Here is a 23814-nt window from a genome sequence, read left to right on the forward strand (position 1 = left end):
ATTGGTATTTTTGTTATTTGTACAGCACACGCATATCCGAAACTATAGTAGACCGATTTAGAAGATTGAAATGAAATTTCATTATTCTCGAAGAGACACATGACATTTTTTATTTTTGTGGTAAATTAAATTCGAGACATTACTACTAAATGCTACCCAGTCTAAAACAATTATTTTGCAATAAAGGATTTCTTTGTTATTTAAAACTTGTTATAAATATAGATCTTTTGAAAGCGACATACTCCAATTATTCACGACATCATTACAAAGTTTAATAAGGTAAGAAATTGAGGAGAAAATCCACCTTAATTGGACATTTTCTTCGAATCACCAGTTTCTGAGAAATCGTTAATTGATAAGGCAAATTCCAAACATGGTAAGTACATAATTGTGATTCGGGTTATCCTGTTCTCTACACTTCGCGTGTTCCCGGTTATATTCTGAGGCCGCGAAGTTCGGGGTCAGTGTAAAAAAAATATGAAGGGTTTCGAAAGATGTTCACAAAAATGTATAAAATGTGTACTATCATTATCGCACTTTACATGAAATAGGTACCTACATCATTAAATATATTAGGACAAATTACACATAGAGTACCAAAGTTAGAGACTTGTGTTGTGCGATACTAAGTCAACGGTATTATATTTTATAACAAATACATATATGTATAGATAAACATACGAGACCCGGGCCAATCAGAAAATGATCATTTTCCATCATGACCCGACCAGGTATCGGCCTCTCGGTTCAGAGGTAAGTACTTTACCACTGCGCCATGTATGAATAACCGAAAGTAAACTGTATAGAAGACAGCGGCAGGAGTGATATTTAACTTTTTGTAAAATTGAGTTGTTTCCACTCAACCAAAAAAAAGAGTGTTATACAGAATTGATGTGTGTATTTTACATTTCATAATATTTCATGTAGTGATAACATCATTAAGGTGTTGGAGTCGTCGAAGTTATATTAAGTACAGTTGTTGGCGCCACGGTTGCATCTGGTGAATTAAATTGGAACATCACTAGTTCATACGTCACTATTGTGCCGGCTACCTGAAAATATATAAGTATATGATCAATTATTAGTCCTTTATGATTCGCCTAAATTAATAAAGTCTAATCTCGAAATGCTGAGCAGAAAATGCTGGTAGGATTACTCTCTCACTCTCTCATCTGAATGCGTAGTGCGACTGTTCTATTTACATTTCACTATTGAGTAAGACGCGCAGTAAGACATAGCTAACCAGTCACAGTGTGTCATTGTGACGCAACGACAACCACACCGCAATGTGATTGGTTCGCTGCGTCTTACTTCGATTCGATAGTAAGAAGTGAAATGCAAACGCGCACTTCGCTCTATGGTTACATTAGGCTCTGTAACGCCACAAAACTCAGGGTTCTCGTGAAAACTTGAATTTTTAATGATTTGGTTATGATTTTACAAATGGCCGCCGGCGTATTGTCTACACTCTTTGAAAATGCTACTGTAAATCCAATATGTTTCAAAATTTCATACGAAATTCGAAAACTAGGTCATTTTATTGTTGAAGATTGTATACAAGTACTTACAGTCAAAAGCAAACCCCTGGTAACATTAAAGAATTGTAAACCGCTCAATGCAACAGTATCTCCATTCACTTGGTCCAGAAATCTTTGCACCTTTAAAAATAAAACTTCCATTATTTTGTTTGGGTAAATATTCATGTGTGACATTGAATTGTCACTGGTTGTGGTATGTCATCAGTGTGCGTAGTGCGTCTTTGTATTCATCTCACCATCGAGTCGATTCGCAATGAGATGCAGCTAACCAATACTAGTGTACCATTGTGACGCAACGACAACCACACCGCAATGCGATTGGTTCACTGCGTTTCATGTCGAATGGATTCGATTGTGAGATATGAGTAGCAAAGTCGCACCACTCACCATGCACACTGACCTATCTAGCAATTGTTTTGAATAAGTATAAGCATTTCAAATACCTAATTTGAAACTATCTGACATTTTTATGCATATAAATTATCTCAGATCCATGCCCCATTGCTCAGTTGTAGCACCGTTAATTTTCAAACTTCATACATTTTCTAAGTCGTTCTCCGTTGATCCGACAACGGACGTCTAATGTAACGGAGGACGACGGAGCAATGAGACATGGCATCTAATAGAGTAACCACCGACACTCAATAACCAGTTCATAGACCAACCCCATAATGAACTTGAAGCGACATGTCGTAATGAACTCGAAGCTGTCGTAAGATAAATAGGTACCTTAGACACGAGGTTCACCTCAATCTGATATATACCTCGACGCAGTAGACCGGTGAGGGTACATCATATAACACCGGCGCTGGCACAGTCGATGCGGAGTTCACTTGTGAAGCTATCAGCGACACGGCGACTGAGCGGCTGATCAGGTAAACTAGCGAAAACACGAAGTAGGACGCTGCTTCGTAACCTCCCAGTAATGTCGTTCTAGAATATTCAGATATCTGTTATGACAGCTTTATTAATGATTCCTTTTTGCTGCCTACTGAATATTAGTAAATTAATATACTTACCTTTTTGCTCTGCTACTACATTCACCAGTGCCTTTGATTCCATCTCTGAGGAAAAAACAAACATAATTTAGACAGCATCGTGAAATCGGTTACATAATTTTGTGCTAATTTAGTATTATCGACCACAGAGCATTTGACCATTAAGAACATCAAAACCATTTAAAATTGATGCTTGAGTAGTTTAAAAAAGAATAATTTATAACAGTGAGGTTATGTTGATTAGTTAAGTGTACCTACTCTCTGAAGAAAACCTATACGTTGTACATAACTAAATTGAACAAAAATAAGTTCGTCTCTTACTCCAGTGTATTGAACAGCTGTAAACATATGAAGAACAGATTATTTGCGAAGGATATGAAGACGATTCCGCTGATTACGTTATCCACACGTCTGACCAATTGCGTGGCTCGACAGTAATCCTCACGAGTTGACTTCCAGAATGATTCCGGTAAATACTGTAAATAACCAACCATATATGGATTACCTTAAAATATTGACAAGATAAGACTATGATCTTAGGCAATAAGTGATAGAAAACTGAATAATGAAATGTTTATTTTTAAATCTTTTTGAAGTCTCTCTAGAGGTCCGCGTGTTCCTGTTGAGTTTGGGCTGTGACGTCGCGAATCAAGCTTAGTGGGATAGTAAAATTTCGATAAGAAGGGTGAGTTGTACCATTCATTCAACTTTGGGTGCAACAACCCTACGTAGGGTGAGCTGCTCAACTTTAACGTTGAATCTGACCAGCGCGCTGTTTAGAAAAAAATTTTGAGTTTTTCGGCGCAGGTTGAAGTTAACGTCAAATCAAAGTTGATTGGTACAACGCACTCTAAGCATGTGATATGTTACATTACCTTTCCTTGAGCTTCGAGAAGCTTCTCATTGATATGCTGTAGGCGCGAAGTGAGATAATAACTCATGCATATCACGAACAAATCTGAGAAATTCCATATAAACGTAGACTGAAAGTGGAGGAACTGAAAGACATTTAATTTTGAAACTGGTAGAAATTAAAAAAAAAGATTAAATTAAAAAAAGTTATCTTTACTTTCTCTATCTTTAGTTTTTATATCTGTGGTTCGCTTACCTGAGTAAATCCTGCCAAATATGGCGAATATGGAATAAAATTAAATACCCATGGGTAAAATTGTTTTACGAATCCTTCATAGAATGCCTTCTCTGGGTGGCATATCATGGTTTCTGCTACCGCTGATAAAAGTGATAGTATATGTTCAACTGTAAAATAAAATGAAAAAAAAGAATATATATTTTTTAGAACTACCTAAGAAAGCATGAATTATTAAAATATGTGAAAAACAAAATATATGCGTAGATAGTTAGACACCAGACAATCTTTCTCGTCTGAGCTATTTTCTCAGCCATTAAACGTCGGAGCCCAGGGACCGCCAAATGCTAATCGATCGTTTTTTTACGCCCGGTTACTTAAGTCATAGTCAACAGCACATCACTACCCAAATTCATTGCAAACTCACTGCTTTTACCTCGCCATTTAGAAGTTCTTGCAGGTTAACTTGATGTGCTGTTGACTGTACAAGAACGTCAAGAAATATAAATACATAGACAAGTATATATGTTTTATGATATGTTTCTCAGGCTATCCTGAGAAACAGGAGATCTAGCAGCAAAATAAAATTTAAAACCCGTGTTCATTATTACGTTTGTTGGTATAATTTTGTTTTATAATATTTCACTTGGTAAAAGTAAAGTAACCATTTAATTTTGAGTTAGTAGTGTGTTTTTAACTTTTGCTTTTTAAACACGTATCCGGAACTTACTGAGAACTTTTTATTTAATATACCTGATATTTTATATAGGTATTATGTAAGTATATTTTATATAACCTTTTTATTTTACGAGGGTACTTAAAAATGTCTTAAATAAAACTTGTTATTGATAATATCAGTTAATAACTCAGTTGGACACTTTTTACAAGCTTTCATTTAACTTACAATATACGTAATAGATTTGTTTAGATGTAATCTTGTAACACAATTTTGAAGCAGATATCTTCAACCGATTGAGCTGAAAATATTGTACAAACGTTTAGTTTGTATGACAATGCATACCCGTACAATTAAATTTGCATACCCTTCCACATTGTAAAAAAAGTTTTTGCAAATAAATAAATAAATAATCTTTCTCTTTGTAATGTACTATTATGATAAGCATGATCTGATGATGCACCCAGCAGCTCCCAATGACGGAACTCCTCAAAGATTTACTAAACGAGCATCAATGCACTAAGATATTTCTGAATGTTGTGTTAAAACATATTTAGCTTCAATTATGATCTTAGCTAACTTACTCAAAGCCAACAACAAAACGACAAGACAAGTGACGTTGCAACGCTTGGTCAAATTCTTGTCGTAAATCGGATCTAGTTGTTCGGCCCTGGCGATGTGCTGTACCATACTGGGCCAAGCTTTGGCCATGTGGAAAAACATCATCATTGTTATACAGGTGGTTCCGTAGAATATGATCGGTGCTGGAATTATAAGCATAGGTTTGTCAGGGGTTAATATTCCAATGTTGGAAAAATACGTACAAATTGTCAGTAAGTTGTGAGATTTTTTTAAACCTTGATAAAAGGATTATAATAAAAGAAAAGTTTAATTAGAAATATTATAAATTGTTTAAAATTTTTTTTTTCCTCGATCATAAACAGTGTAATTTTTTTTGCAGTCTTTTCAACTCTATTATTTCTCCTACAGCTTATATACCTGCCCTATCTACTCTAAAATAGTTAGGAAATATAATTATTACATTAATTTAACTCACTTGCTCCTTTCAGTGACGTCGCTGAACACGTGAGCCTGTAAATGCACATTACGGCGATAAACAGCTGCCCAAAGAACGACAGCAATGTGTAGAGGCATTTCCATGAGGTTCGAACAAATCTGAAACATTACACAAGTGAACCAATAAAAGAATAAAAATAAAAGTGAAACCGATCATTCGTACTCAATTAGGAAACATGGACGCTTACTGAGCAATACATGCACATAGTTAAAGAGCTATCAAACGTGACATGCTCGCCATGACTCTGATTGATCATACACTAAATTTCGTAATTAGACGTCAAATAAAGATCGAAGACGAGTAGGTAGACGAATCGCGCGAAGGGGAAATGGGCAGGACACTTGGCTGGAAGAGAAGACAAACGATGAAGCAGTGGCGCAGTAGTGGCCGAGACAGGGACAGGGACCGGTTGGTATACCACCAGCTGATGGTGAAATTACATTGTTTGGGTCACGGGAAAGCGATGGATGAGACTGGCAGAGTACCGAAAAAAGTGGCGTGAAAAAAGGGGAGCCTATATACCCATCAAGTGGTTGGTGTAGGCTTAAAATTATGATGGTATGTCATATCGGTAAGATAACAGAAAAACTCCAAGAGTGCTGCCTGCGTTGGTACGACCACGCTTTGCGTAAGTCGACAAATTACGTAGGGAACAAATGCCGGGCCATGCTCCGGCCCTGGCAGAAGAAGCAAACTCAAAAAGTGCTGGTTCGATGTTATCAAGAATATATCTGACCAATGGTCTGACTACTAAGAGACCCTTCAGTCTCCTAGTAGTCAGATCATTGGAAGTTGTAACCGTGTGAACCGTGTGAAGTTTTGAAGAGATAGTAGACAAGCAGACCCATGGATGCTTACTGGTTGACTGGAGGAGATCTCTCGATGGGATACGTTCGAAACTTTTAAGTTGCTCTTCAATTTCTGTTCTGTTCCTTTTCTATTATGAACAATAAAGTTATTTCAAACAGACGCTGAAATGTAAAATAAAGCTTAAAAGTAAATTAAAGCTTCTTAGAGAAAGAAAATTAAAAGGGTTTGGTCACTCACCTTAAATTGGCAGGGTCATCCCCAGCAATACCAACTACAGGCATCAGTGAGAACAACTGCCCAACTATGAGCGTTGCCTTCAAAGAATTATGAAATGTTGCCGGCGTTTTGTTTAATTTTATCTCCTTTACGTTAACTCTGTTTTCTGAACAAAAAGGTGTTATACTATATACACAGATTTCATATTTAAAGATGTAACGTTGACTGGAATAGGAGCAATTACTAATCCATGTTCTCGCATGTCTTTATGTAGCGAATAATGCTATTGCTCCTAGATAAGGAGCAATAGCATTCTCAATTAGGCTTGACGTCAGGCAGGCGACCAGTTGTAAAATCACAGTCGAATCTGATTTATTTTTACGTAGATTGCGGACATTAGCATGAGAACCTCGATGAAATCAGTAACACGTAAAAATTTAAAAGAGAGAAGTTCTCTATTAATTGTAATTGACCGTACAGTATAAACACAAACATAAATATTCACTTACTCTTTGATGATATCCAGAGGGACATGGTTTTCCCAGGATTCTTGTGGCTCATGCCTATTATTGTCTATGCCTAAATGTCAATTGATTAACCATCAATTTTAGCTCCTGAACCAGTCTGTTGCGACAAATGGACGATAATTTTTGTACACTTTCGTGTCGTTATTAGGGTTCCTTCGGCTTCTTTAATCTTTGAGTGGGACTAATTTTAATTGTACATGAATACACTGCAATTATAGTGAAAGTTAAAAATTGTCTGTTTTACTGTGATTATTGTGATATAACATTTCTTATTATACTTATTACGAGTAGTAGGAAGGCTAATGATGAATTACACTAATTACACTTTTTAGTCAAGCTTATTAATCATTAGTCACCTTATAAAACACGACGACGTTATGAAATACATTATTGAAGAAAAATTAAAGCTAGAAGAGTAAAGCCAAGAAGAGCAGCCATAGATGAAATATCGTGTCGTATAGGAAGGTAAAATCTATGGCAGGGCAGCATTATACTCCATCGACAAGTACTTCGTTCCTAAATGTATTGTTGATGATGAGTAGTAAAAATTAGTCAATAGTTAGGTACCTATTTCATAAATTTATAAACATTGAACGAATATATATCTGACTAAAATTTCGTGCTGTCCTGCTATTATAATTACGCAGTCAACAGTAAAATGATTTAAGTACGAGTAGGACGTTTTATTTATGACTTTTTTATTTGGTTAATCGAATAAAGAAGTATGTGTAAAACTCAGAAGGTAAACAATAAATCTATATATTTTGCCATTAATATGACTGGGAAAGATCGAATTTCATCAATTCTGTTTTCCATTTTTGACTATAAGCTCATAATTACTACATAGTGTAAAACAAAGTCGCTTACCACTGTCAGTCCCTATGTATGGTTAGTAATGGATTTGAATGCGTTTTTTAATAGATAAAGTGATTCCTGATTAAAGTTTAAATGTGTAATTTATTTTTTGCCGAGCGATGCCGCAACATGCCGGTAGTTTTCAATATTTTGTGATCATCATAAAACTAATTTTCTACGGAACCTCTTCATATTATTATTATCAGCCCACTCTTGGACAAAGCTTCACCACTCTCCACGAAGCTGTCTTCTCGTTCGCTCCATCCACTCTTTTTTCCATAAACTTCTTGTCCTACGGAACCTATACTTTTTTTCATAACTGACGTCATTCGTTAGCAGAGTACAACGATTTGCCATAATAATAGGTTGAGTTCGATCACAATTTATTTATTCGTGGTACACCTAACTCTACTATGTTGAGGTTCGCGTGAGTGTACCATAATTACAGTCCAACCCAAATTGGATAGATTTGTATCATTTTTAAACGTAATTTATTTTTATTTCTTGTATTTCATTTGTTTTAGATTATAGTTAATTTGTTTTTGGAAGCTAATGTTTTATACTCTAACTAGCTTTAATCTAGGTTTCTACTTTCATAAGTACAGTTACAATTTCAAATGTGAGATTAAGTAAAGGCGGCCTTATCGCTGTGAGCAATTTCTACGAGGCAACCTTTAGTAGAATAGCAAGAAGAATAAAAAATTAAAATTAAAACTATGTGGGAAATACGCAATTATTCACGTGGTTAACAAAACTTGGAACCTTTCCAGCAACACTCCAGTTTGTCACGAAGATAATAAAATTATAAGCTGAGTTATGAACGTCACAGCACGGATGCAATCTCGTACAAAGAATGCAAACAATACGGTTGCTACATTGTTCGAAATCGACTACTTTCGCATTGGTTAGCAATATTGTGTAGAATTAATAATAACATTATATATGTGTAAGTTAACAATTCCATCTTTCAGTCCATTTCTTTGGTATTTGTGGCAAATAAAAAAAAAATATTGACATTAACTATCTTGTTAACTGCCTATAAGTGATGTTGAATGCTGGAACACTTAACAGAAGGGTTAAGTGTTCGAGTAAAACGACTCGAAGCAGTTAACGAAAGTTTCGCTCATATTATGTACGAAACAGTTAACCTATATGAAATCTTTGTATTGTTAATTTGCCATGAGATGGCAGTAAGTAAGACTCAGAGCAGGAGTAAGACTCATGTCAGGTGCCTTTGGGTGACTTCAATTAAATCTGATAGCAATAAAATATATTTTAAAATTGTCGCATAATTTTATACTATTTCAATGCCAAATAGGTAGTAGACTTAAAAATACTTTAATTTTGAGAGGGATGGCAAATATTACGACGTTATGCGTTATATTTTGCGATGTATGATTACATGAGATATAAAAATCACACATAAACAAAAATAGGTACGTTACATAAAAAACTGCTTAACTTTTTATTGCAATTCGAATAATATTGAAATAAAAATATTGATTTACAAGAAAATCGATAAAGGCGAAAATGTTTGAACATTTAGTACTAGTCCAAGTGGCCGCGTCTTTTTATACCATTTCTGGAAACTTTCTCGTTCCAAGAGAATCGATTCCTCTACACGAATATCAATCGAAACATGTACCTCTATCGTATGAAGAACATTTAGAAGAACCCCCTTTTAATATTCAGAATTATCAGTACAGGAAAACTAAAGATCTTAGGGATGGCAAAGATAAGTTATTAGAGGTAATGTTTCATTTTTTATGTCCCTAAGTTTGGTCGTTTCTCTGGCATAAAAGGGTGGGTGAGGCGTGTAATAACGAACACAATTTAAGTTATAACATTGAGCTACTGAGCTGCATTGGTTTCCATATTGTTTTGCAATAAAGACAAAAGAAACCCCTGACTCCGGAATTGCTGGCATCCGCTGGAAAAGAGCTGTCTGTTTGACATAAATTTTCTAATATAGCCAAGAAAACTGTCGATTAGATTCTCTTTGCAATAAAACAAAAAAAACTAGATCAAAATCGTTAAGCGTTTGGCTTCTACAATGATGCTACGGACATAAATATAGATACACAGACAGGTTAAACTTCAGTCGTCGGTGGTTAAAAATAGAAAGGTATATAATTACGCGGCGTGAGAATGTTAAAAAATTATGAATACTGCCTTGATTAGGATCAATGTTTCGGATTCTATCTGTGACAAAATCTGTTTTAAACTCGGATATTTTAATCACAGGCGCGCGCGTATGTGAACTTAAATATCTCGTTGTGGTAAATGCAAATGTCGCGAGAAAATCTACTATCATTGCTCTCTAGATAGACTGTGAAGTTTACTAGAGTATACATTTTATTGTCACTTAAGAATACAATCTGAAACTAGTGTGAGCAAAGAGAACAATTTTTATGAGAAAAATAGACATATAAGCACCTACATAACGTTTGGTGAGGAATATAATTGTTTTTTCCTATTACAGGCAGAAAATGCGTACTACCGTCGAGTTCGTAATTACCACAAAACTCATCCATCATCAAATAAAACACCAAGCCCAAAATGATGGAAATATTAACACAAAATATATTTTATTCATCAACCCCTTACCCTTAACCCTCGTGGCGTGTGGTCCCGTCCAAGAATAGGACCACTCCAAATCCTCCAGTGGATGTCGTACGAGGCGACTAAGGGACGCATGTCTTAACAACTGATAGGCAACAATAGCATCCCCGAAGAGGTTGAGGTCAGGCAGGCAGCCGGTTATAATATCATAGGCAAATCTTTAAAATTTCATATTTCATTTTAGGGCGTCACAGCTCCGCTTGTAACCGGGAACACGAAAGAATGAGAGAGATACCCTCATCCCACTTCATGTGGGATCGGTACAGCCGCTCTTCTACTTAATTTACTTTCACACTCAATTTCATATCCTGTACCATTTTTAGGGTTACGTACAAAAAAAAGACGGATTGATTAAAAAATCCCGCATCCAATTTTTTAAAGATTTTTAAAGATCTAAACATACATAGGGGCAGACAGACAGCGGGAGCCTACTTTGTTTTCTATGTAGTGTAGACTAATACAGTTTAAATCATTAAAATTCTTGTAAGACTTACTAAGTAAATCACGATGCCACCACACTTGTAACAACTATACAAACACTGAAAACATCATCTCATAAATCATATTTAAACAGACAATTTGTACGTCTAAAATAACCTAATATTCCACTAACACCTATCCACTTGATTCAAAGCACGTTACTTGTAAAAAGCAATCAATAAATACTTTAGGGCATTCACAAACGAATAAAATAACTATTTCTTTATGATTTCCGCTTAATATTAGTAGAAAACTATTTATTTGTACAGGCATTATTTGCAAACAATGTTTTTTTTTTCTTAATTTTTACATTACATTAGTAAAAATAGCAGGTTTACCTGCTAGTTAAGTTCGAGCTACAGGGACTAGCTACTGGGACCGTGGTCCCAGTTTTGGTCTTAGTAGCCCAATGACTCATCACTGGACCACTAGCACTTCAATTTAACTAGAATACTTTGAGTTTCTTTTGTTTACTCGTATTATGGCATAATCTGTTAAAATATATATTTTATTAGAAATAAAATAAATTAATAAAAATGTGAAGTCCGCTAGTGTGCAGGGACTAATTTATTGTCTTAATTTCAAATTTCTTCAAGAAAAAATGTGTAAGCTACATTGGTTTTTGATCACAACATTTAAAACATGTAAACTTTATATCAGGTACTTGGTTTTGTATACCTTATCTAAATATAAACTGGCGTGTTAGTCTTGCCTTAAATGTTGTTTATTTGACAAGACACTACAATGTTGTTCATTTCAACTGACTCAATTTTTTATTGATGCCACATAGTTTCCACAGGAGTAGGGAATCGGAACATAGGCCGAGAGTTCAGTAGGGTTGTAAAAAGAGATTTTAACTTAAATAAACAAAATATTTATTAGATTTGAAACTCCGAATCGAACTGTTAACACTTCTTTGGCTACGTTTACACTTAAACTAAAAAGTACCTAATTCGTCAATTTTTATTGAGCAGGAGCGCAAAGATTGTCTACTGGCCGAGCTGGCATAGACCGGTTTTATCCAGTTTCGACGTGTAAGCGATGAATGGCTAGTAGTAGACACGCACACATGCGATGTATGAAACTGTCCACCAAGATGTGCAGATTTCTTTGATCAGAAGTTTCTTTCATCAGAAGCGAACGGTGGTTGATTAAAACTACTATACATGAGTCAGATTGGTATCCTTATGTATTCGATCATGGGACCTTTTGATCACTGACGCATGGTCTTAACCACTAGGCCACTACCGCTTCAGTCAAACTGAAGCGCAAAACTTGGAAATTATAAAATCATCCTTAACATTATGCAAACACTTCCATTAATTTGTTGGAGTTTTATCGTTCATTTAACGATATCGCTTTAAATTCAAGACGTTTCCCAGCTGTTATTGTAAGATCCAAATATTAGGGCGATTTTTGGTGCCTTGTGTGGTTTAAATGTCTTCAAATGGCACTAAAGATATGCGCTGTTAGACAAAAGCTTGTGGATTGCCTGGTGGTAAGCAAACTCTACCTCCGTTGCGTTGACGTCCGTCGACGACTCGATCGAATTACGTAGACACGCGTCAGTCACGAAAAAAAACCATGGAAATAACGCAGCATAACGGAGCTGCAACGTGCTGCGTCATCGCAATGGAGAACGACGGAACAATCGGGCCGAGCTGTTGCCTGTATTATGTTTAATCCTACTAATATTATAATTGCCAAAGTTTGTGAAGATGTATGTGTGTATGTTTGTTAATCTTTTACGCAAATCTACTGGTCGGATTGTTATAAAATTCAGTACACGAGTAGAATATAACCTGGAATAACACATAGGGTTCATTTTATCCCGAAATCCTCACGGGAGAGAAGCCCTGGCCCTGGACTAATATATGAAATTATAAGCAATAGATTCAGTCACGATAATTAAAGTAGCTATAGGTATATGCCCACTTTTGTGTGTGTTATTACTGCGAAAACTATCAAGACATCCTAATCTACATTCACATAAAATCAAACAGTAATTTTCCCATTCAAAGAGATAGTTGTCAAGTTTCACGTCACGTGCTGAACGTTCTATGCTGCCACAGACATATATCGGGATAGATGCCAGTATGAATGAGAGCGTAGCCTCTATAAAAAGTGGTGGCGACATTCTGATTTTAATCCAAATGAAAATTCCATGCGTTTGCGGCGACCAAACCGAAATGTAAATGACGTCATTAACTTTTTCCCGTTCTGAGTCGGGCAAAGTTCCCATACCTATCGTTAGGAAAACGAACGTTTTCCGTTCAAAAAATTAAGGAACGTGTGCGGCTTTGTTGTTATTTTGTATGAAAGCAGGGCACTCAGGTTTTCCAATCCGCAGTCATGATTCGGATTCAGGATTCTGAATATGAAAGTATACAGCCATGTTTATTCGCGCTCAGTCGTTGCTCTACAAATATAAAAACATTACGTTGCTCATATCTTGACGACCTCGGTGGCGCAGTGGTAAAGTGCTTACCTCTGAACCGAGAGGTTTGTTATAAAATATAGTATCGTTGAGTTAGTATCCCATAACATAAGTCTCTAACTTACTTTGTGGTTTGCCCTATTTATTTATTTATATCATAGGAATATTTATTTGTCATCATCATCAGCCTACCCTTATCCCACTCTATGTGGGGTCGGTACAGCATGTCAGTCTCCTCCACATCTCCCTGTCTGATGTTAACCGATCTGTTATTTCCTTTTTAGCCATATCCTGCCTAACGCACTCAATCCACCTCTTCTTCGGCCTGTTCCTACTTCTTCTACCATTCAATTTCTGGTGATTTCATAGTAGTTATTAAATATTGGAATGCTTGGTTCTCTCATACAGTCGAACGAAGGAGTGTTATCTATCTCCCAACATGTCTGTGGTTACTGCGTATAAGACCAACCCGAAGGGATCGCCTTAAAGTTATATAGCAAAGCTTTATGTACATTGTACATACTTCAACCTTTAGATAAAGATAGATAGATAATAACTTTATTTGTTAGCAAGCCTTTAATAGCTAATGGCGTAGTTGACTATAGTTGAGGGTATTCTTAACAAATAATCTTTGTTTTTCGCTTGTATTCTGTGTGTGATGTGAAATATGGATGGGGATAGAAGTGTGAGACAAAAGTCGAACTTCGAACGTCAAACGTCTAAAATATAACACGGATCAAACAATTTGTGATCAAATAGACTACACAAAAATTTAAATATTGATTTTATTACTTAATTAACATCCATGAAAATCTGAAAATCGCGTTTATGATTTTATGCTTGATATATGTGGGCGTCCAAATCAAAAGGGATCTTATGGCGGCCGGCACTTAGGTCTTTATTGCCGTTGTTCGTATACAAAACAACGTTAATAATAGCATAAGTTCCGGACGCCATAAGATCCCTTTTGATTTGGACGGCCACATAAATGATTCAACACGAAATGGCAAGTGAACACACAAGAATGCGTAGATGAAATTGAGTAGACTTTTTCCCAGCTGTGGGACTTAAACAGCTAAGTAGAAAAAAAATGTAGCCAGAGTATCATGCAGAGATTTATAAACAAAACTAGCTTCACTAAGAATGAGAGCATGGTAAATAACAAGGGGTTAGAGTAAGGTCGACAATAAATCAGAGAGAGAAAGAAATAAATCCATTAGGTCATTCGCTCCATTGCGGATGTAAGTTGGTGAAAAACCGGTGTAATTTATACTTGATTCTAGAACACTTAGGGAAATAGGATGAGAAAGTTTGTCTCGGCACTTTCGGCTTAGATTTGTTTTTGTTGAAATTACTTTTTTACCACTACTCGTACTATACTCTAAGACGTTATACGCTCGGCCGCATTTTCAAAATAATTGAGAATATGGCCAAAAAATAAATTGTATTTTCTGTCCCATGTTATATTATGACAACGCTATCGCGAATATTTTTATTTTAAACTCTCGTGAAAGGATAGAGTAATAAACAAACATTTATATATCTAATAATATTAATGTTTGTTTGTTAATCTTTCACTCAAAATCTACTGGACCGATTGTAATGAAATTTTTTACACGGGTAGAATATAACCTGTAATAGCACATAGAGTACTTTTTATCCCGAAATTCCCGCGGGAGCGAAGCCCCGGGGCGCTGTTAATATTTTATATTTTCTCGTACTTAATATTAAACCAAATTAACGGACTGGTCGAAGTTAGCTCTCATCTTGTCAATGTAAAGTATGTTTACAGTGAACGCTATAAAGCTCATTTTCAATTACCTTCATCTAGCCAAGTGGGAGCGGTGCAGTATAAATAAGTGTGCTGGGGGCTTACTATCATCTTTTAACGCGATCCACTTTGCGACCTAAACTGATCTGCATAGCAAATTCGTACCATCGAGTTAATTTTTAACATGAATGCGGTTCTTAAATTGAACTGAGTAGCATTGGAATCGTTCCGTAAAAGTTGATGGTAGGCCCGCTGACCTTATTCGTCTCTTCATCTTTTCGAGTGTGTTATTGCTAATACTCGTGTGAGATTTTATTCAAGTCGCGTAAAGGCATCTGACATGACTTTTACGACCAACTACCGACGTAAACGTGGCCAATAGTCGAACACATTGACCAGTGTGCAGGTTTCCTAACGATGTTTTCCTTCATCGGAAGCAAGTGGTGACATGTGAAAACTACTACACATGATTCAGATTGCTATACAAACCCATGTGGCATGAGTAGGATTCGAATTTCGATCACAGGCGAACGTCTTAACCACTAGACCGCTTCGTACTATACGCACTAAAGTCGCCAGAGTAATGGCAACTTTAGAAACGGTTTATGTAAACAAGAAAAAATGCAAATAAAAAAAAATCTAGGTCAGAGCGCTGCGCCCTGCCGTACTTTGCCCTTTGTCAATAATCTCTTTCAGCTTTAGTTCTAGTTCTTTGCAACGTTGTTGGGGTTCCGCAATTAAAGGGGTAACGGAACCCATAGAATCACTTTTTCAGTCGGTCTATCTGTCAAAATCATCAAGTTAAAATTCATATAAAATACTCGCGACAACGGTCCCTATTATTATTATTTTGTTCTTGTTCATGTCTCTAAGATTTAAAAAAAGAAAAAAATAAAGTTTCCATAAGTACAAAATATATGTTTTAATTTTAACATGAAACTGGTCATTATATTTTACATGATTGTGTAATAAACCTCCTTATGGATGTGAGTGTGTCACATCCAAAATTTCTCATTTTACACCGTGATTTTACTTGTTAATCCCAATAGGATTGGTTAGGATTAGGTTCCCAATACTAATATATATTTATTTATTTATTTATTGGTGCACACAACAGTTTACAACTTATGTATTCTTATCATTCTTATCTTGTTAGAATTATAATCTTTATCATCAGCATGATAAAGGTTATAATTCTAACAAGAAAACATGAGTCTGACAGTAAATAATATAGTAATGAAAATAAAGCGTCAGAAGATGTAATGCAACAAATTAGATTAAAAAATAAAAGTAATATATTAGTAGGACTATTGGGATACTAATCCTAACTAATATTATAAACGCGAAAGTAAGTTTGTTTGCTTCGTGCTCTATCAACTCGACCAATCTTCTTGAAATTTTGCATACATGTAATTTGAAGTACGGAGAAGGACTTTCATCTCGAACAAATAACCGCTGCCGTGGGAAATTTATTTATTTATTATACTTTATTGTTCCAAGTAAAAACATACTTATTAACAAATGGCGAATTTAATGCTAGAAGCATTCTCTTCCAGCTAACTATTAGGACAAACAGAAAAATAAAATACGCGGTGGAAGCCGCGGACAAAAGCTAGTTGTCAATAAAAGCTTTGTTATTTATTTTAACAACAGCTCGTTTACGTCGGTTGTTGGATTAGGAGAATAAGGTAGTTACTACAGAAATGTATTGTAGAAGTGCAGTGCAAGTGTAGCTTATATTCACTATATTCAGTTAGGGTGCATCCTTTTATTCGTTTTTCGTTGGTTAAGAACGGAAATCCCTCTATTCCAATCCCGCCGGCTGCCTCAAAGCCAGTTACATCGCAGGGTTTACCACAGAGCTATGAAGATTTATTGTGGTATCTTTGTAAGTCTCTTCTTCTTCATAGTCGTATTCCTCATGGCTGAGGGTCGTGGTCATTACTTGAAATGAAACACACACAACAACTTTCTTGACATTATTAATGGAGTAGTTTGCCATTGCTTTTTTCATTTCACACACAAGTTAATAATAATCAACCAGTGTGCAGATTTCCCCACGATGTTTTCCTTCTCCGGAAGCAAGTAGTGGCTATTATATATGAGTCAGATTTATATACAAATTCAAGTGGCACGAGTAGGATTCGAACCTGTGACCTTTCAGGCGGGCGTCTTAACCAATTACACCACCAACGCTTCTGCAAGTAAGAAACATCAAATTATTTTACATATTCTAGAATATATTCTAACATCAAATTATTTTACATATTCTAGAATATATTCTAGAATATGTAAAATAATTTGATGTTTCCTAGGAAATAATCTTTGTAACTAGCTTGGGAAATATCGATGCGGATAGAGAAATAAAGTTATAAGACAAGTTTGCATTAGTAAGGAACGAAATCGGGAGGTATGATGTGGTGGAATTTCAACCACATATAGGTGGAGACTTTGTCTAGGCTGTATCGTTCGATAGCGAAACGGTGCTGGGCTAAAGATCATGAAACTCTTGAGCACAAAAAAAGTTTGTCGTATCTACAAATCATTAACTCTGTTTCAAATCCTCATTGTTGAAATATTATGTCTTGAAATATATTTCCTCAGAAAGAATGTCTAAGATTATTTCTATATTTTTTCACTTTTGCTAGCGTTACCGAGAACCTTATGTTATAAGGAATATAGGAAACTTTTCTTTTTCTTTAAGAAAACCTAGCCTCGGTTTTCTTTCAGAAAAACTTACTAAACATTCCATTAAGATTAAGATGATTTTATTGCTGACAGCAATAATATCATCTTAAAATGGAAAAATAATGTGTTGACATTATGTATCCTGCTGGTGGTGTCCGCCGCGAGGACTAATCTGCTGGCCAAAATGGCTTTTACGCGAGGTATTAAAACCATTAATATGGTACATGAGCGAGTCGACATATTATCGTGCGCCTTGAGTGAATTCACAAGAGTCACTTTATTTGTCATTTGTTATGTGTTGTCATTAATCAATATCAATCATCAATACTCAATACATATAATAAAATTAAAGAAAGGCGAAATTTGTACATTGGATATATTTTTTTAATTCTTCATGGAATATACTTAGTGATATAGATGACGAAAAGTTGAACTCTCTGACTGAACGCGCATCACTCGAAATCTACTGGACCGATTTGCTTGAAATTAGGTATGTAGGTACGTTATATACCGGGTTAACATCTTAGATACATTTCATCCCAGTAAATGGTCAGGTTCCCGTAGGATAATTGAAAAACTAATAATGAATCAAAAATACCTCAGAATCCCGGGTTAACATCTTATAGACATTTCATCCCGGATAATGAGGATGGTCCTGTAAGAAAATTAAAATAACAATCCACGGAGCCGATTTACTTTAAAATTTTGTAGAAAGAAAAAGGGGTCAAAAACTGTTAATACAAAAGTTCTACACCGTTGAAGTTACTGACATGAAAATTTTGATTTTGGTTATTTACAACAAATTCATTAACCCTCAACCTTCAAAAGGGGGGTGAAAGATTGTATGGGACTTAATACAATTTTCAAGATAAAATGCTGAAAATTGGCACACTTACTTTTTGTAGTAAATAAATGTTTAATTTGATTGTGATTAATAAAAAACCGGGACGTAAAACGTCATAGAAAATGGGACGACACGCGTTGCAGAAAACGGGAGTGGGGAGTCGGAGCAGGAAATAGGAAGGAACAGGAACCTGGTAGTGGGAAATGGGACGGGACTTGGACATGCAGTTTCATACATTTTCAGTTTCGAAATTTACTTATGAAATTAGGTTCATTAGTTTCGAAATTTCGAAATTCGAGGAACACCTTAGTAATGGAATAGTCTGATATTCCATTATTAATATTTCGGGTCGACCGTTGGTCTTCATCCTAGACTTCCTGGGGGAGCGACTGAGGGGCTCTTTAAAGCCTGTTTCATGCAGGGAAGGTTTCCCAAGGCGTGGAAACCGGGACGTTTGGTCCTACTACGGAAGGAGGGACGACCGGCGACTGTCTAGCTTTCGTCCAATCGTCGTGCTCGACGAGGCAGGCAAATTGCTGGAAAGAGTCACTGCTGACCCCCTCATGGAGCGTCTGGAGAGCATAGGTCCTGACCTCGCGGATTGCCAGTACGTTTCGCCGGAAGAGGTCAACCGTCCACACCGTTCTGAGGGTGAAGTCTATGGCATAGGATCCGGTCTCCCAGGGTGAGGTGGTCGAGGTGGTGTCTCTGGACATCGCCAACGCCTTCAACTGCCTCTCCTGGCCTTGCATTATGGAGGCACTCCGTTATCACGGGGTGCAGTCCTACCTGCGCCAGATCGTCCTGGAGTACCTCTCAGACAGGATGATAGTATTCCCTGCTCGATAAGGTTCCACAGGGTTCTGTCTTAGGACCGCTCCTGTGGAACATCGGATATGACTGGGTGCTGCGGGCCATCATTCCACCAGGTGTAGAGTTGGAATAACACAATGCCGACGACACCCTGGTCACGGCCCGTGGTGCCACATATCGATAGGCATCGCTACTGCGGGAGTAGCGCAACTGGTGCGCCGAATCTGCCAACTGGGCCTGGAGGTGGCCCTTCAAAAATCTGAGGCGTTGTGCTTCCATGCTGGATTCTGGCGGGGACCCCTCTGAGGGCCGCCTCGGAGGGGTCCCCGCCAGAATCCAGCTTGACGATTGGCGGGGTTCAGATCACCATCGAGCCAATGATGCGGTACCTAAGGATCGTCCTTGATGGCAGATGGAATTTCGGTGCCCACTTTGCGGCGTTGGTGCTGCGCGTGATGGCAGCGGCTGATGCTCTTACAGAGTACGCGATAAAAAAATTACTGAGATTCTGCTATGAAATTCACGCGGGCGCAGCCGCGGGCAAAAGCTAGTAGTATATAAATCTGCACTATCGCATTAAGTGTATACCTGTAATGGTAGTTGTATGAATAAGTAAATAAATAAATAATTTAATAAGACTGATAATACACAAAAATATACTGGGTATATTTTGCTGTCTGGAGTTTTACTAGATATGCAAAGAAAAAACTTAGCATTTTTTTTTAAATTAACCGCAGTCATAGTTAATTTACCGTTACTTCGTTAATTGGGGCAAACCTGACAAAAATCTTCGTTCAAGGGACGAACGCTATAACTCATAAACTACAGAAAGAACAGAATTTACTTAGATAGTTTATTGAAGATTATATGATCTTACAAGAGGACGGTCTTATAGAATAAAGATAATATTAGACATATACGATAAATATTAATTTAAAGTCTTTCCATTTGTAGTATCATGTGGTCTAAGATAATGATAGTCTCTCAGTAGTCCGATTAGTTTATAGAACCAACAGGAAAAAAGTTCATGACGTCTCATCTGTCGGACAAAGGAGGACCACGTGACCGGATTAAGTTTGCAAACATAAATACCAGATTGGAGCAGACTGGAGTCTGTAGAAGGTAGGCCCTGTGGCACAGATCTCCACCAAAATAACAAATAAGTAATAACTGTGACTATAAATCTAACTATATCAAGTTACTCTGTACGGAACTCTATGCATCAGAAATAGTGCCAATTTTACTACGATTTTGGATAGCTTGATTTTCATAGAATAACATACTTGTTATCACTAACATATGCAGATGATGTTAAAATAGTCAGAAGCAATAATTGTAATCTTACTTTATTCTTCTGCGCCCTTGCTCAAGTGAAACTTCTATATGTTATTATTTTGTAACAGAGCGTTGGTAATTACCCTGTTATCTAATCAGATACCACGCGTTTTTATTACGTTTATCAGTCCCGAAGCATGTCTGGAATTTCATTTTTTAAAATGAAACTCTCAGGATTTATGTAACTCAATCTTAAAGAGGCTTCTGTTAAATATTACGTAAATACTAGAAAAAATGCTAAGCAAATAAGTTGAATTGAATTGCAATTTGGCAAAGTAAGTTTTTTTAAATGATGCTTTGTTGTTGGAAAATTAATATATAAATATAATGATAGTAGATATGATTAGTAATTGTAATGACAGCGCGGCCGCAGTAGTCAAAACGGTCCGAGAACCTTCCAGCCATGAAAGGGCGGAATCTATAAATGCAGATATTGTATACGTACAAGAAGAGTTCAGCTACTACTTACCACAAAGTGAGTTATGGAAAAAAAATCATATTAAACTGTCTTTTCTTAAAAGAGAAGAAGTGATTAGAAGAGGCCATCGACATGGTAATATTCATTCGTGATATACCTACTCGTGAGTTTAAATTTAATTACCCAGTATTTGTTACATCAGTGTTAGCATTTTATGTACCTTTGCAAAAGAGGTCAGACGGATTTTCATAAAATATTAAAGAGAATACAAAAATACTTTTGGTCATAAAACAGTACAGAGGTAAAATAGTATTTTGGGAAAAATCATTTCGCTTATTAAACAAAAGTAATTACGTATTGTCAACTACATATTAATCATCATTTTTTTATCTTGGTAGGTACATAACTTTTCATAGAAGTTAATGCAAAGTGTTGACGTATGTAATAATTTCTAATAAATTATATTCATTGCAAAACACTTATTGGCTAGACAATTTTCATAAATCAATTACGGAGAAAATATTAAAATGAAATGCAATCAACTAGCTACATAGTTAAAACATAGCAAATCACGGTCATAAAAACATGACACCACATCGCGATGAACTAAATTTCGAAAACACTGAAGCCAAATAACCATCATTTATATATGGACCATATATATAAAATGTATACCACTTTTCAATTTAATTAAACTAGCTGTTTGAAGCCTAGCCGATTTTGATGCCCCGCGAACTTAAAAATTCTATTTTTGACATATTCTACATACCTTTTAAATTTCATCGAAATCGAACCAACGGTTCGAAAGTTATCGCGTTTCAAACAAACATACATATAAAGAATGTATTTTTGCCCCAAGAATGAATGTCACAAAAAAATGTGAGAAATATGTGTATAATAAATAAAATATTTTTATTCATGTCCAAATGCTGTAAAAGAAGAACTTTGAATTCTCGATCATATTATTGGCATAAAAAATTGCAGCGACTTCATACATCTGCTTGGATGTACAAAATGCAAATCTGTAAGAAACAAAAGAGAGACATTGAAACTCCGTCTAACATTGAGACTCATGAATATCTTCATGAATGTCCCACTGCTGTACAAAGGCCTCACCTTTCTGCCTCCACATTTCAATATCCATTTCGGTTTCTAATTTTTATGATGAAAATCTAGCTAGTATTACATGATTTGAATCTATACTTCACTTCAATCACTCAATATTGCATTCGCGCGTATGAGCGCGTATCACAAGAAAACCTTACCTAAATTCTCCAAGCAGATTGTGCGTCTAGCATGACAATGGTTCATAAACCAATGATACCCTCTTTTATATCGGCTGTACATCATACATACAGGTTCAACATCATCCGTAGCCAAGTCCATACAAACATGACCGCATGGGTCATCAGTTTTAGTTGTAGTGAACTCTTCCATAGATTCTTTACTTTGAGTTGATGTTATCCGGCCCTTTTCGATAGACATCTCATAGTGATAATCAGGTTTCTTATTATAGTCATGGTCTACGTCTATAGAACCTATTTCTGTATCAAGACTCTCAGAGTCTTTTTTGTTGACGGTTAGTTTGGTTGAATTGTATTCGGTCAATTTGAAATCGTAAGTTATGTTTGTATTCTCTATCCTTATCGTTCCGTTCTTTATGGCTACAATACCTTTTTCTAAATGAAGGGTTATATTGCCTGGAATAAACGAGTATAATTTAACTTTTAAAACTTTGACGTCATTTCTTTCAACTTTGACTTAAAATTACACTCCGTCAATTTAATTAGTGAATTTTAGTTACACTCCGATAATTCTTACGAGTCTTGACATGTAAAAAAATAAATCTTTCATAGTACTCATTCTTGAATTGCATAAAAAATAATCAAATATTACTTCATATCATTCATAAGTAAAATATTTATTTAGCATGAAACTAATTAACTAAAATGTATATTTAAATTTACATTGCTTTACACTTTAAATAGAGTATTTTCCATATTTACCTATTTTTAACACTGTGAACATATATGAGTGTAAATTAAAATGCAAAACGAAAACAAAAAGAATTTTTGATCGCACACTCACTGTATTCAGCATATTTTTTAAAAAATCACACGCTTATTTTCATTTTAGAAATTTCACCTTTGTTATGGGTGGTTCGTAAAAATTTTATACGATACAATAAAATGGCGAAAATGAAATTGTTACAGTTTTCCACATATTTTAAAATTAGCCAAGAATTGTACTATAAAAACAGTATTCTATAGGAAACTTTCCCTAAAACATATTTATCTTGGTTCTCCGTAGAGAGGCAGTTAGAGTGGCAGTTTATATGTGGCAGTACCGGAGTACCTATGAAATAAACTACTAGAGATTGACCACCATTGATCGCATAATACAACAAAAAATCATTTGTCGCTTTGTATCGTACAAGTAATGGGAGGCTGTGGATCCTTTTCTATGGCGGGAATCACACGCTAATCTTTACCTCGTTAGAACAAACAGGAACTTTCAAAATGCTTAATATCACTAGGTATATTAAACTTGTTTTACAACAAAATTATAAGTATTACAAAATTATATACATTAAAATAATTATAATAACAATAAACTGGAAT

The 23814-nt window shown here is 35.8% G+C and overlaps 1 protein-coding gene and 2 long non-coding RNA genes across 7 annotated transcripts; 1 reads left to right on the plus strand and 2 right to left on the minus strand.

Annotated features, from left to right (window-relative positions):
• Positions 1-887: 887 nt before the first annotated feature.
• On the minus strand, positions 888-11122 carry LOC128670286 (gustatory receptor for sugar taste 64f). Of its 4 annotated transcripts, none has more exons than XM_053745843.1 (12): positions 10902-11122; positions 6913-7136; positions 6425-6569; positions 5357-5475; positions 4884-5063; positions 3645-3793; positions 3412-3534; positions 2858-3012; positions 2558-2602; positions 2303-2471; positions 1569-1658; positions 888-1052 (listed from the first exon to the last, which is right to left on the minus strand). In XM_053745843.1, the coding sequence occupies exons 2-12, from the start codon at positions 6962-6964 to the stop codon at positions 939-941; spliced, it is 1341 nt and encodes a 446-aa protein (XP_053601818.1). In that variant the 5' UTR covers positions 6965-7136; positions 10902-11122; the 3' UTR covers positions 888-938. The 4 variants fall into 4 exon arrangements, with proteins under 4 accessions (XP_053601818.1, XP_053601816.1, XP_053601817.1 ...); XM_053745841.2 differs by lacking the exon at positions 10902-11122 and adding an exon at positions 8548-8889; XM_053745842.2 differs by lacking the exon at positions 10902-11122 and adding an exon at positions 8527-8889.
• LOC135309709 (uncharacterized) lies at positions 9213-10367 on the plus strand. Its single transcript, XR_010369885.1, has 2 exons — positions 9213-9534; positions 10268-10367. It is a non-coding gene; the product is annotated as an uncharacterized LOC135309709 (long non-coding RNA).
• Positions 11123-16327: 5205 nt separating the features above from the next.
• LOC128670289 (uncharacterized) lies at positions 16328-23625 on the minus strand. 2 transcript variants are annotated; one of them, XR_010369884.1, is made up of 4 exons: positions 23200-23625; positions 22459-22893; positions 18382-22215; positions 16328-17293 (listed from the first exon to the last, which is right to left on the minus strand). It is a non-coding gene; the product is annotated as an uncharacterized LOC128670289 (long non-coding RNA). The 2 variants fall into 2 exon arrangements; XR_010369883.1 differs by having other exon boundaries at positions 16450-17293; positions 21963-22215; positions 23200-23429.
• Between the last annotated feature and the right edge of the window lie 189 nt (positions 23626-23814).

This window comes from Plodia interpunctella, chromosome 5 (assembly GCF_027563975.2).
Source record: "Plodia interpunctella isolate USDA-ARS_2022_Savannah chromosome 5, ilPloInte3.2, whole genome shotgun sequence".
NCBI lineage: Eukaryota > Metazoa > Arthropoda > Insecta > Lepidoptera > Pyralidae > Plodia > Plodia interpunctella.

Excerpts from the sequence above, each read along its gene's own strand:
- LOC128670286 (XM_053745843.1), bottom strand. The coding sequence starts at position 6,964 with ATGAGCCACAAGAATCCTGGGAAAACCATGTCCCTCTGGATATCATCA. Across the intron at positions 5,064-5,356 it reads GACGTCACTGAAAGGAGCAA|CACCGATCATATTCTACGGA; the intron begins GTGAGTTAAATT and ends TTATAATTCCAG. Across the intron at positions 1,053-1,568 it reads CCAGGGGTTTGCTTTTGACT|GTAGCCGGCACAATAGTGAC; the intron begins GTAAGTACTTGT and ends ATATATTTTCAG.